At 43.5% G+C, this 14,339-nt stretch overlaps 1 protein-coding gene across 2 annotated transcripts in view; it reads left to right on the forward strand.

Moving 5' to 3' along the window:
• Positions 1 to 14,339, forward strand: part of MAPKAPK3 (MAPK activated protein kinase 3) — a 49,131-nt gene that overhangs the window by 21,059 nt on the left and 13,733 nt on the right. For both annotated transcript variants that reach the window (XM_067303276.1, XM_013951947.2), the window contains exons 3-4: positions 12,613 to 12,752; positions 13,602 to 13,666. In XM_067303276.1, the coding sequence (XP_067159377.1) occupies positions 12,613 to 12,752; positions 13,602 to 13,666 (205 nt within the window). The remainder of the gene's footprint in view (positions 1 to 12,612; positions 12,753 to 13,601; positions 13,667 to 14,339) is intronic.

Raw genomic sequence — 14,339 nt, forward strand, 5'->3', positions numbered from 1 at the left:
GGTTTTAATTTTAATTTTGCAGCCAGAGATACAGCTACTGATGGAGGAGAATTGTGAATGCTGGCAGCAACCACATGCCCCTTCCCCCCACCCCCCCTCAAAATATCACAGCTTCTTAGGCCCTGGGAGCTTTAAGATTTAGTGCATTAAGGTTTGAAAAATGCCACCACACTCTGGAATACTTGATATCATCATTTGGTATTAAGAAGTGTTTTATAGTGATTGCATTTGCCCTAGTTGAGCTTGTACCATGTAGTTGTGTGACCCATCTGTATCACAGAATCACATATCGCTGTCTTGTTCTCTCACCAGATCTTCAGGGCTTCTCCTCCCCCAAAACAGAGCAATGGGAGCTAAGAAAGTGGCAGTGATAGGGATGCTGGGGTGCTCTTTGGAGCTGGTCTGTTGGTGGTTATAAGCAGCCCTTGTAATTTCCATTAGCAGCTGGGGTGGGGGGGGAGGGTGTCACAAGTGTGCCTGCGAATTTGAAAAAGTTATCCCACCCCTTCATCTTATGACACATGATTATCAAATGGTGACGACAAACCAAGAGATGTTTTCTAACAGTTTTCAAAGTGGCAGCTGTTTGGAAAAGTATTTTGTGGCCATATGTGAATAAATACACAGGCGTTTACACATGGAGGTTGACTGTTGAGTTGAACTTTTATGTGTGATTAACACATGTAAGTTGAAATTGCCCCTACCCAACAGGTCTTGGACAAGATCCTGCATTAGGTCTTACGGAGTGCTGTACAACGGCCAAAATCTCCAAGTCCCTTGCCTTTCCGGTCTCCGCTGGGCGATGTGTCTGCCTGACTGATAGGAAGAGCATCACGGCTGACTGCCTTCTCCCCTTGCCACTGCCTGCTGTGAAGTGTTGAATCAGATCTGCTGAGAGACTAGCAGCTGCACCACTCAGGCAATCTGTTTCTCTGTTAACATGGCTTTAGTGCGGGTATGTTTTCTTGATTCCCTGATGCGTCACGTCCAGGAGAACGATACTGGATGGCACGTTGCTTCTGTGAAATCGTCACTTCAAAAGTCATTAACACATTCATAGAGCAGCTGCGTCCCCACTACTAATGTTAGAATTGGACAGGTGACTTTTGGCCAGAAAGATCTTCTGAGTTTGTTTTCTCCCTCCCTCCTCCCCCTTGCCTCAAGCCCAGACTTCTCTCTTTCAGGCACACTGACTTGTGGAAATGAGCCAGCATTGCAGTGTGCCACAGGCAGATACGGCTGCAGGGAGAGGAGGGAAAGCACTGTGCCCTAAGAGAGGGAAATGGATATGTTTCCTAGCTCAGCTTGGAAGGACTGAAAGGGTTGAAATGCCTGGAATGATTTTTGCTCAGCAGTGCTTCTGCTATATCTCATTTTTCTGACTGCTGTGCAGTCCCCAGCATGATTTCACTTGAGTTGAGGCATCAAAACCTTAGGTTTTTCAAATGTTCTTGAAATCCTCCTCCTCCTCTTCCTTTTGCGTGCGTAGTCATGAAGCTGCCAACACAACACAGACGTGGAAAGGAAATCTATTTAAGAATGTGAAGGAAACGCTCTTGATTCTGGCAAAAAACCTCCATTTAAACTGCTCTGTCCTACCTTTGTAGTGGTGTCTGGCTGCTTTTCTATCATCTGGTTGCAGGGGATGTGAAACAGTTATGCTCTAACATCTGAGCAACTGGATCATGGATTTTGGGGAAGGAGACCTCTGCTCCTGTCTCTCAGTCCACCACATATCTTGATCTAGAGTAAATGCTCAGAGGTGGCTAGGTGGCTAAAAGCTGAAATAAAGTGAGCAGCAAAATCCAAAGATGTTCCCTGCCAGCCCTGTCTGAGACCTGATGTGGAGGGAGCATCCAAGGGTTCGGTGCTTGCCCAGGTATTGTGGGAGCCCTTGGCCAGCTGAGACCTGGGAAGGGGGAGCCCAACTCTGCAGAGGAATCCGCTGCTTCTCTCGGAGAGGTGCTTTCTAGGGAGCATTTTGGGGGCCTTCAGTCTTCCTGGGAGGGGTGATGTCCTGGATGAGCTGGGTCAATAGCTGAATGGATCTGGATGAAGAAGGGAAATCTTATGAATGAGCTGTGGCTCAGGAGGATTTTAGACTAGGAGGATGGGGCATTTATGTGGTATGGAGATCTTCCTCAAAGGCAGCATGCATGGTGTTCCTTGAAGGTTTCTGAAGGAAACTGGGAAGGACTGTTAGGCTGTGTATCAACTGGCAGCCCCTAATTGCATCCTAGGAAGTGCGTGTATGTTCCAAAGTCCCGGATATTAAAGAGCACTTTGTCAAGTAGTGAGCCCTGTAAGGCCTTAGTCGCTCCAGGAATGTGCGGTAAGGCTCAGGAGAAAATACAGTGGTTTAGTTTGCTAGATTCTGGTGCCGTTCTGGCAAAGCAGATCAGTAACCTTGGGTGGCTAAGTCAGTGCACTAAACAAAATGAATCAATGAGTTGCAACATAAATAACAGTTTCACTGCACTGGCACTTGCTTATGTTGTCTCCATCTGCCGAATCCCCCTCTCCCCCAGTTTATTTCCTTCCTTTGCTATGTATTAGTTCACTTGTCTTTAGAATATATATTTAGACAAAATGAGCACAAGGAGTCTTTGGAGAGGGGTTTACTCTCCTCTTTCTCTGAATGGCTTCCCTCTGCAATTCCAGCTGCTGCTGAATGCCGCCAGGTAGCGTTCCTTTCACAGTCGCACCACTCTCCATCATCTCTCCACTGTACAAAATAAGCAGTTCAGTGATCTTCTCACCTGATGTACACTAAACCATCAACCATTGAACTATTAACTGACTTAGAAGTAGATACAGACCTTTGCTTGAATATACTGGCAGCCTAGCTTGCACAACATGTACAGCAGAGATTTGAAGCAGTAGTCTTGCAGATGTCCTTGCTCAGGGTTTTAGAGTTTTGTTTTGTTTTTGAAGGCAAGTTCACACAGGTGACACCTTTCAGGAGCAAGTGTTCTGACACTGATCTGGATTAAGTCATTCTGGTTAAATTCCAGAGAATTGTGTGAAATCTCAGTCTCTTCTGTGCGGGACATGAGATATGGTTATTGCCTGTGCTGCTGATGTCTGGGGTTAGCAAGTCTCACCTTAATGGAAGCCTAAAAGAAGTAGGTGAAAACTGGAATGGGAGAAAAGTATTTTGAATTCTTTGTTTTTTTTCTGGGGTTTTGTGTTTGCGTGATTTAAGAGTGCTCAAAAAAAAAAAAAAGTGCAAAAGAGAAAGATGCTGCCTGACCTGGTAGGGGATGTGACAGCACAGTGCAGGTGCAGAGGGAGGTGGTGCAGCAGCACTCGAAGAGGGTGAGCAGCAGTATGTGGGAAAGACCTGGCCTGGGAAGGAGCATCGTCGAGTTTTCCATGCACGGATGACAATCCTAAATACATGTGGAAGGAGAGGGGAAGCCAGGCAAAAGGGAGTTTAAGTGTGCAGGTGGTGGTCTGAGGGGGTGGTATCTTCATTCAGAATTCTGCTGCCGAATAGCAGAGGCCACAGAGGAGAATATTGCTACAGTGGAGGGGAAAAGATTATTAAGATATTAACAGTCGAAAGGGACTGGGGTGTACAGAGCAGAGCAAAAAGACGGATGTGAGGAACGTGCCCACAGTGTGAATCCAAATGCACCCTGAAGAGCCTCTGTGTGTCGGGGAAGCATGTCAGATCCTTCCTGGGAGTTTTTGAGTGATTTAATCTTCGTGACTGTAGTCACACATGCAGGAAACAAAGCAATGCTGGGGGCAGCATGGCTTCCTTTTGGAGCTACTGTTATCCATAGTTAATGAGATTAGACATGTTGCTAACTTTTCCTTCCACCTCCACTTGTTCAGTATTTTCATATCACTTCTATGTTAATTTTGATACCATTGATTAGGAGGAAGAATAAGAGGAGGCATTAGATCTGGAGCTTCTTTTCTTTCTGGCTCATGGTTTCTCCCTCGTCCTGCTCCATCAAAGGTGTGCCGTGGTGGCTAATCGTGGCGCCGTTGTCCACTCGTCCATGCGTCTGTACAGAGAGGCTCTTCCTGGCTCTTAGCACCCAAGTGTTTGTTGTGAGCGTTAAGCCCTATGAATAACAGTTTTGGTTTTGTTCTTTCCCCCTTTTCCTGAGGAAAAACATGTGCGCAGTGCAATGGCTATTGCAATCAAAATAATTAGATACCTTTTTTTAAGTGTAAAACTGCATATATAATAAGAACATCATATTATTGATTTGTGTGTGTTTAGGAGTGGCTAAAATCAAACTTAGTTGAGGGTAGCTGTGAATACTGGGAAGTATGTCGGGGGAGTGACATCCTGGCAAACCCGTGTTCCATCCCATTTCACGATCATGAAACTGCCAGTATGTTTTTGGAGGTCTGGATTCATCAGATGCATCACAGTCACTGCTCAGGAGAAAGGCAAAGTCAAGGAAATGCAACTTTCACTTAAAAAGGAAGTAGTGATCTTTCATGTGCTTTGAAGTCTTAGACACCTGGAAGATCAAGATTACAGTCTTGAATTCGATTTAGTGCTCTATGAGGAGCTAAAATCAAAATAGAGGGAAAGTTTGATGGGTTCATGATCACTTGCCCTCCTGAAGAGATGCATTTTGTACAGATGGAGTTTTCTTAAACAGTAAAAGCTTCATGCAAAGCAGACTCTTATTACCCTTGACCAGCCAAGGGTTGAGCTATATGAATAACTGAGGCCTCTTGACCAGCCAGGGGTTGAGCTATATGAAATGACTGAGGCCAAGTCACCTGGATCCTTGTTATCAGAATTTATGAAGTGATAGCTGGCGGGAGTGAAGTTTTTTCATGAGTGTTTTTTTTTTTTTTTTCCTCTTCCAGGGCAAACCTTCTTTCACATACTAGAGTGAAACAGTAAAGTGAAAAGTGTTGTAATTTTAAGGTGGGATTTTAAACTTCCTTTTTCCCAACTTCCTTAATTTAGGAAGAGTAAAATGGTGGTAGGAACTATGGGTGATCTCACATTAATCACAGTCCCAAAATACTGGAAGTGTTTATGCAGTAGAAAGCTTTAGAAAATTTGGCAATATGCTGGTAACCTGAGTACGTAGTAGGCAGAAGAATGACGTTTGTCCGGCTGAACATGCTGTGCTTTAGGTGGCACAGTGTCAGGTGCCCTACGCTGTGTACATGCAGACGCTGAAGTTGGTCCTAGGAAGATGCTAATGAGTTTGGTGGTTCAGGATCTCGCCACGGAGCAAAGCTAGACGGAGTTTTCCCGAAGCCAAAGATCAGGCCCCCAATGTGACAGCATGAGCAAAAATTGTGCCGTTTCCCACAGGTGGAAGTTGTCATAAGGAGAAGGTTGAGAAGGGAGCTGATCCCTTGGCCTTCCTGTATTAACAGGCATTTCAGGGTGTTTTTATTTGGTAGTAGCATGTTAGTAGCCTATGGTGATTTATTTTTCTTCAATACAGGTACAATATTTAGAATAACATAGAAGCTGCCTGGTAGATTCTATATTTGAATTCTGTGTTTGTTCTCTGTATTTGAATAATACTGATGCTGGTTTATAGCCTGTCACAACTGAGTATAACTGGTATTTTAAGATGCCGATAAGAATTATTTTTCTAGCCACATTGCAGAGCAAGCACAGTGTTAAAACGCAAACTAATCTTATAGCTGTAGAAAAATGCACAGAATGCTTTTTATTTAAATCAATATATGCAGCACAGTATTGGAAGGTACAGTCATAATTTTGACACTGCAGTTCAAATAGATTAATATTATCAAAGTACTTATCAGGACAGTGGCTTTTTTTCATGTGCATTTTTTGCTCATTTTCATAATGAAACAGCATTTTCAGTGCGAAACTGATGCATTTCTTTTATGCGCCCCTTCTATGCTTGCTTCACATGTGCCAAAGGATAGCTTTGAAATACATACTGTCCTGCTGCTTTGCCGTTTCAGTTGTATTTGTCACCTCTCCCCTAACGTTTATGAACAAAGACAGGTGACCTTTGCAGAATGAGTGGCTGGATGCATGTGTAATTAGAGAATTAATAGTGGTATGTCTCATTTACCTCAATTTGTAGAGTCATATTATTGAGTGCCTCTTTGAACACCGTTACAATAAATAAAATTCAGAACTGCATCAAGGTCGTTTTTTTTGAGAGGCCTAGTTGGCTCACTGCAAGAGAGATGCTTGGAGCAAAATAATATTTATGCAGTGTGCACTCTCTGGGGACTGGGAACCAGCAGTGCTTGGAGAGCTCAGTTCTTCAACCTATTGGCTGCATGTCCAATGAGCAAACTCTCACATATGTCTCTGTTAACCTGTTCTTTTTTAATCCTTGTGCAGTTTATTCTTCTGTTTTCCCCTTAAAACGTGCATTTAAAAAATATTCGAAGCCTTGTGTGTCAGCAGGAGATCAGATTCGGGATGTGACGCCAACACCACGTGCAAGCAACTCTCTTCAAGTCTTCTTCTTTCTCACTCGTACTGGCAAGAAAGCCAAGATCTGTTGTAGCTTTTGCCATTTCGAAGGATGGGCTGAGTGGAGCCTGGAAGACTGGAGAGAAGAGGAGAGCAGAGAAGGGTCCCTCAGTGTGGAAAGCAAACCCCTGATACTCGGTTGGTCAAGTGAGAAGATTAGGATACTGCAGGCAGGAGCAGTGCAAATGGTGCTAATTGACTGTGCTCTGCGATTAATCTGGAGAACATCACCTTCAGGACTGGCCCTCTACCTGACCGCTGATGAAGATACCAGTTAGTACCAACTGTAGTAGCAGCTTGGGCAGTTCTGCAGGAACCAGGATGGCAGCTTGTTTCCATGAAGCCTCCAAGTGGATTTAATTTCTAATAACCTATGCTGGATTTGAGATAAAAGCAGAGAAGTGAGGTCTTCAGTGATGACCCACTGCCCATGCCTCCCCTGGTTTTACCCCTTGTCCACAGGCTGATGCTTAAGCACTAAACAATAGTAGCAGAAATGTTTTCTTATTTCTTTATTTAAAAAAAAATCCAATGCTTTCTTTGAGATTTGCATGTGTGGGCTTTGCTGCTGGCTGGGCTGCCATTGCAGGCAGACGCATGCTTCTTGCTGCAGCTTGACTGACTGGTAGCGCTGATGGCGTGAAGAAGAAAATCTTGACAATCTCAATTCCGTTTGAATTACAGCACAAAGGATGCCTTTATTCCTTACGAGTGAATAAAGGGAATCTGGAGTATGGGGACATCTGGAAACATATGAGACTCCTGGCATTTTAATTTTCAGAGAGGGTAAGAACAGCTGCTGTGAAGAATATGAGGAAATAATGCACTTTTTCTGCTTTTCCCACCTTTTAGGAGAAAGTTTGGTGCTTGTTAAAGTACATTTACTGATAAAGTCTTCTGTTTCCAGGAAAAAAGCAAATCAGATATTTTCTTCCTTCTCCATCTTTTGCTCCCTTGTTCTCTCTCCCCCTCCCCCCCAACCGCCCTTCGTTGGAGCTGTAAGTCAGTGAGCAAAACCAAATCTCGCTGATACGTGAGCATCCCAGGAGAGCTGTCTGTTGTCAAGGTCAAGGGGGTCCTCTTCGGGTGCTTGCAGGGTGATGGCACTATTTCTGTGCCTAAGAATATGCTTGCATCTCTTCTACGCTGTTCGGTTGCTAGTTTTCACAGTCTTTGCAACTACTTCTGCAAGGTTTTCTGCGCTAGCAAACCTTAGCGGCTGGTGGCTTAGACCTGTTACAACTTTGAAACTGGCCTTCACTGAAACCTGCATGTAGTTACCCTGTTCCAAGTCCTGGCACACTGAATCTGCTCCATTTTCCTTTTCTGATTGCGTGAGCGGTCCCACTTGCATGTTCACATTCGTTACGCATTAGGGCAGCGCGGTGTGGGTTAATAAAGGTAGTGGAAATAATCAGGATGTAATAAAAGACAAAATGTCCAAAGCCACAGTGATAGCTTTTTTTTTTTCATGTAGGGGAGGTAGAAGATGACAGAAAGGAACATTATACAAACCTCCTTTTGCCATCAACCCTCTTGAATAAAGAATGGCTGAAAGAGCTTTTCTGCAGCAAATGGTGTTTGTGTGCATCTGCTTGAATTGGGTTTCAAGGCTTATTTGGAGGATTCCGCATTTTTTATAACGGTTGCATACAAAGAGGAAAGAAAGTGAAAGAAGTTAGATGTTTACCCATCTCTGCCTGAGCAGAGACTTTCTTTACCCTACTAGAAAAATAAATAAAGCTGTTTTTAAATATATCGATATATCCATATTCCCCACCAGTGGGACTGAAAGTTTCTTCTGGTCCCATTTCTATTAATACTGGAGCTTTTCTGTGAAGAAAATGAACAATGTAGAGGTTATAAAACTGATCATCTATTGAAGAGGTGCCTAGATTCTGGATGCGAGTAGAAGATGCTTGCAAGGTCATGTACTACTTTTGCATGGCACATACAGCGGACGATAACGGAGCCTGCGACAGGTCTAATGCAAGGATCACAACTCGTTGGAATTATGAGAGATTGGGGAAAGTTAAAAATAAATAAAAAAGCAGATGTGAGGGCAAAGGCCTTGATCACCTGTGTAGTGGACGGATATCAGGTGCAATAGGAAAACCTCCTCTGTGGGATCTACTAGCGTGTATTAATGAGAAAGTTGCAAAGAACTCGGTGCTTCCTGTGCTCAGCCTATTTCATACTTGTGCCTGTGAATGTCTTCTCTCTCTGTTGTTGCAGTTTCAGAGAAGTCCAGAAAATCACTTGTTTCTCCCTGTAGTTCTGAGGAGGTTATTTCCTCTACAGATCAGACCACTAGGTGTGAGCATTCCTGCTGTTCTTCCTGCCTTCCACAATGCTAAATCAATGGAAAAGCAATTAGAAGAGATTGGGTAACTTTTTAGTCTCCATTTTTTTTACCCATCAGAAATCCGTCATGAGAAGAACCTTCACAGAACTATATATATTTTTTTGTAGGCTCTTGCTAACCTGAGACAGGCTATCACCCCAGAATTTAAGGAGTTAAGGCTCCCCTCCCTCTCCAGGTGCACAGGAGTAGTAGGGCATGCTGGGATGTCTGCCAGCATCTGCCCCACTGTTCCTCAGGACAAGGCTGAACACACTCTTTTCCTCTCCAGCTTTTTCAGATACTAAGAAAAGCCATGTGAACCAGTAGAGCTCTCATTTTCTTGCCTTCCATCAGCCTTTGGTTTTGGTGATCTTCCTGTGAATAACTGTTAGTACTTGCTTCATCTGCTTCTCTTCGGCAGTGGTTCAGAAATGCAGAGCTTCAGCAAAAATACTGTTTTCTGCTGCATGCCTCCTGCTCCAGCTGTGTTGCACATGCACGTCCCCTCCCTGTCGTGCTAAGGCTGCTGTGTGTTGGATCTATGCGATCCTGTAATAGGAGCCCAGTGTAGCCTCTCTTCGGGCTCAGGATGATGGCAGTAGGTCAGTTCATGTTTTTAGAAGTTTGTTATACTTAACCATAGCAGGTAGAATTTCGGTCTGTGTTTCTAAATCACAGCCTAAATTTTGTAGAAATTGGTGTCTTTAACCCCGCTTGGCTTTCGTTGCACAAGCGTCTGCATCTCTAAGTCCTCTTAAAAGCTACAGTTACGGCTTCCAATTTTAGGCTTAAATCAAAGATTCAATGTCTTTTTACGGCTCAGTGGGAGAAACTCAAAAGTTAAGAGTTGATTGATATATCAGATGTTGCTTGGTTTATATCACTTCTCTGTGTCTGATCTTTATTTTTGCATTTCCTTTTCTCTGCCTCTCCAGGTGTCATCTTGACATGAGTATAGTCAAGTTTGGCACTAGGGAGGATATGAAACTTGCTGGCAAGGAAGGAGAAAGAAGAGACTGCAGCATCCTTGTGTATCAAAATGCCATGTAAAAGCTGCGAGTGAGAGTTCAATTCTGTGAATGATTTTTATAAGCGCTCGGTACAGACATCAAAAATAACATCTCTGCACATTGTGCAAACACAAGATATACAGCTTCTAGTGCAGTTAACATTAGTAAGGATCATTGTTATGTCTGAGTAGTCGTGCAGGAAAGTTGCGAAGATTTTGAATGTCCTGCTCAAAAATGTCACTAATTCAGTAATATCCAAGCTGTAAACCCTGTAAAATTCTTCCAAATGGCCTGGTTAGTCCTGAGGGTGTTTGGGCTTTATTGTTGCACATGGAGTTTAATGAATAATGAGACCTTTAGGCAGCTGCCCAAACTCAGAAGGGCAGAGGGGAAAATGCTGCTAGACAGTCCTGCTGAGCTAGAACATAGTAGCAGTGAAGGAAAAAGAGCTGACTGCACTCATGGCTGAAAGAAGTAAATCAACTGAGCTTGGACTCCCTAATGGGCTTTTTGTCCAAACTGGAACCATCTCTTTTTTAGGAAATTATTTGTATTGAAAATCTGGCCATATGCAGGCTGGAGCAGGAAGGAAGAGGAGGATAGTTAGCTATCTAAAATGGGTGTGCTCGGGGTGCAGAACGACCGATGTGTGAGAATTAGATTGGTTGTGAGGGTACTAAGCTCCGCAGGAAAGATTGCTGTGTTCAGCGCCTTGCACCGCTGAAGATTTGGCATCATGCTGGAGCATCCTTGGAGTGGAGCTGAGGGAGCCTGAGGAGGCTCCTATCTTCTGTCCAGTGATGCCCTCGCTTTGCATAAAGTGGCTGTCATGTTATTGTGCCTGCTTTGCTGAAAGGGCAGCAAAAGAGTGTAAACTTTTTTTCCCAGTGATACAGGTTGTCTATATTGAAATCAATTAAAAAAAAAAATTGTGACTTCTTGTGACCTTTAAATCGTGTGTCTGCCTATATTCAAAGAGGGTTCTGCAACCAGCCCTCATGCACTGTTCCTTAGGAAGCTTGGCAATCGTGTGGAAAAGAAATCTCATTTTCCTGGGCTGATTCATAGGTCCCTAATGACAAGTTACATGTTAATACTTGTTTTCAGCAATTATCATGCAGTCGTGTTTTGACTAGGACCTGGTAGCAAACATGAGTGAGATGAGCTTCAGGCTAAGGCCTAATAGTGCAGCAGCGATGCTTGATGTTTTCCTGTTTGAAAACAGTTCCCTCACAGTTGTCGCTGTCGTTTTCTAAGGCTCTGGAAGAGATCGATGGTGATTGCTCTTTTCTTACTTTTCTTTTTTGCTGCATTTGATCATGCTTTATACAGTATCAGTTTTATTGCTTCTCCAGCATTACAATGATGATTACAATAGTGTATAAAGTATCAAACTTAGCTTCCAGCCTTATTGTGTGGGAACCATATACATGTGCAGTAAAGAGAGAGTCTCTGTCACAAAGTGTTAGTGGTGTCTAGATACATGAGACAGAAACTGGCAGGAGAAGAAAAAGCAGAATTTGGTGATGTGCCCATGTTGCACAAAAGTTAGTTGCAGTTCTTTAAATGGGGAGGGACATGTTTCTTGGCACAGAGTCCCAGGATCAGGAAAGTTAATCGCTAACCTGTGTTCTGAAGAGCTTAGCGCCTTAAAATAAACTGGCCTTGCATGTGATAGAGAAAGAAGTTCAAGCATCTAGATAGTGACCCTGATGGAGTCAGAAGTTTGCTTGATATTTGGAGTCAGTGTGAAAGTCCGTGTTGTTTTAAATCCCACTGAACTTTAAGGGTTTGCACTGCACCTTAACATCCCTACAGCAGTTGGGGTGGGGGGTTGTCCCTAGCAGAGGGAACTGAGTGAGAGCTTCCAGGCTAATAGATGCTTTTCTTAGGAAGTGGATTTCATGCAACCTCCTAGTGCTCTTAGCTGCTATCGCTTTAGCCCTTAGGTACACAAGTGTGCTTAGTTTTTGTGGTACATTGAATGCAGGTGACCTGACAGGGATCCTTAAGCAAAAGCTGGGAGGTAACTGAGGGCAACTGGTCATAAGAAAACACTGTTCTAGGAGGAAATCACCAGATAGAAATTAATTTTTACCCTGAAGACATGTTAAAATTCCCTAGCTTAGGGCAATTTTTCCTTGATCTGAGTGGTCGTGTCTTGAGACTGCAGCTCCTAACACATTTTTTCCGTCAAAAGGCAGATGGGATTTCTGCAGGGTGTTCAACTGCATGTTTGTGGCCCTTGCAGTCTATAAAGTGAAGGCAGAGGAGCAATGCTCTACCTTCCTTCTGAACTTTTCTTCCTCATTTGCAGTCATGCCATGATCACCTTTCCTACTTGCTGAATAAGCCCCTGCTCCATCTCTGCCTGGCAAGAGCCTGCACAGGTTCTGCATGAGGTTTCTAGTTTCCTTGCAAGAGTTCCCTTGACAGAGCACCTTCTGCTATTTTTTGTTGCAGTGCAAGTAGTGCAAACAAGTTAGGGAAAAACTGAAGAGTCCCTTTTGGGGTGAGTGAGATAGGTCTGTTGTAGCCTCGAAATGTCTCCTTGCTGCTGCTCAAGGTCCCTCCTACTCCAAGGGACCAGTTGCTGTTTCTGTATTCCTCAATCTAGGAAGCTGGGCAGTCTGGAGACTGTAAAAACCTTGTGATGGACTGGCATCCTTTAGCTGAAAAAAAGATCTAGAAGTAGCCCTTGCCACCATCTTTAAGCTCAAAGAGCAGTTGCACATAGGTACGGAATTAAAGCAGAATGATGCTGACCGATGGCATTGCTCTCTCCTGTTTCTTTACAGCTCCTGTATGACAACCCAAAAGCCCGTCAGGAAGTAGAATATCATTGGCGGGCATCAGGGTGTCCCCATATTGTGCATGTCCTGGACGTTTATGAGAACATACATCATGGGAAGAGATGCCTCCTCATTGTCATGGAATGGTATGGACCAGCAGCAGCCCCCTGCCAGGCATTGCTCTTTGAGGGAGTAGAGGGAGGAGGGGGATATGTTAGCTTAGATGTTAGATATGTGACCTCTCTCAGCAGCACAATTTTTGTTTGCACAGCAAACCTTTTGTTGTCTTTGCATAACTGGTAGGGAAATATGTAGATGCTCCAGCCAACTTGCATGATGGAGGAATGAGGAACCTTAACCATGAACAACTTTTCCTTGTACACCATGACAATTATGCTCCTGAAAGCTTCAACTGTAATTAATACAGTCTTGAGACATGTGTCTCTCAAATATGATGAACTTTTATTGTGGTTGGCTTCCAGCTTCAAATGCAAGTCCTACAATCGGACAGGATCTTTTTGCTACTATTTTGACTATAACTTTTCCTACTCTCTCTGTGATCCGTAATACCGCAGTTATGGTGTCTTATTCCTTGGAGACAAATTAATAATCCTTTTCAGGTTGTCTGTTTCCTTCTTTCTTTTTTCTTCATCTCCAACCCTTAGACAAAACAAGCTTACTGTCAGCCTCCCTGTGCCAGCATATTTGACCTCCCAGCTATGTGTGTCGTGTTCCTTGTGTCAGTGTATATAAAACCACAGGCATCAAAACTCCTTGATTTTGTTTGGTTTTGTATTTATTCCATATCAGAATGGCTTAGTGCATTGATTCAAATGGAGTATGGTGTTTAGGAAGCACTGGGATAGGAGGCAGGCTGTAATCTTTTCTAATCCATCCTTGCAATGGCTCTGTGCAATTAAACAGATGCACAGTCAAGTGTTAATTTGGTGTTTTCTGCTCATCTGGGTTTATTTTCTGTGTGTTCTTTGTTTCAGCATGGAGGGAGGAGAGCTGTTTAGCAGGATCCAGGAGAGAGGAGACCAAGCTTTCACAGAGAGAGGTGAAAAATCAAAGCCGCACATTAAAGTTTGTGAGACTGCTTCTTCCTTTCTCTGTTCCCTTGCTTAGTTCTCTTGCAGGATTTTTTCTTTGGTGGTGTTTTGCTTTGTAGTTTTGTTTTCTTTCGTTAATTTTCTATCTGACTCTCTATTAAACAATGACTTTTAAAGGTTCCCGAAGATGAGGAGTTACCAGAATTGGCGAAGTTCAAGCATAGTGTGGAAGGTTTAGAGGAAAGTTCCTCATACAAATCTGCTCAGTTGCTTCATTTCTGAACACAGCCTCTGCTGTTCTAGTCCCTGGTCTTCTGCCAGACCACCTCTAATGTTATGAGCACAGCCCTACTGTGATTTCTTTTCTGGCTGTCCCTCAAGCAGCATCACTGTGCAGAGCTATACTGTGAGGTGATGACTATAATAAGCAAATCACATCTGATGGCACATCTCTTATTCAAGGGTTTTGAAGCACTGCTTGAAAGGAAGTGTTATTAGCCACACTGTAAACAAGCCTGCTCATCTATAATAAGGAAGATGTGCGTTTTTAAGGGCCAGCTATAAGTCACTGACAGAGCATGCAATAGAGTAGCCTTGTCATTTTTATTGTCATTGCTATTTATTATTTTTAGAGTACTAAAGATGTGCTTGACTGTGGTTCCTCTTGCCCGTTCAGAACAG

Source organism: Apteryx mantelli, chromosome 12 (assembly GCF_036417845.1).
Source record: "Apteryx mantelli isolate bAptMan1 chromosome 12, bAptMan1.hap1, whole genome shotgun sequence".
Classification (NCBI taxonomy): Eukaryota; Metazoa; Chordata; class Aves; order Apterygiformes; family Apterygidae; genus Apteryx; species Apteryx mantelli.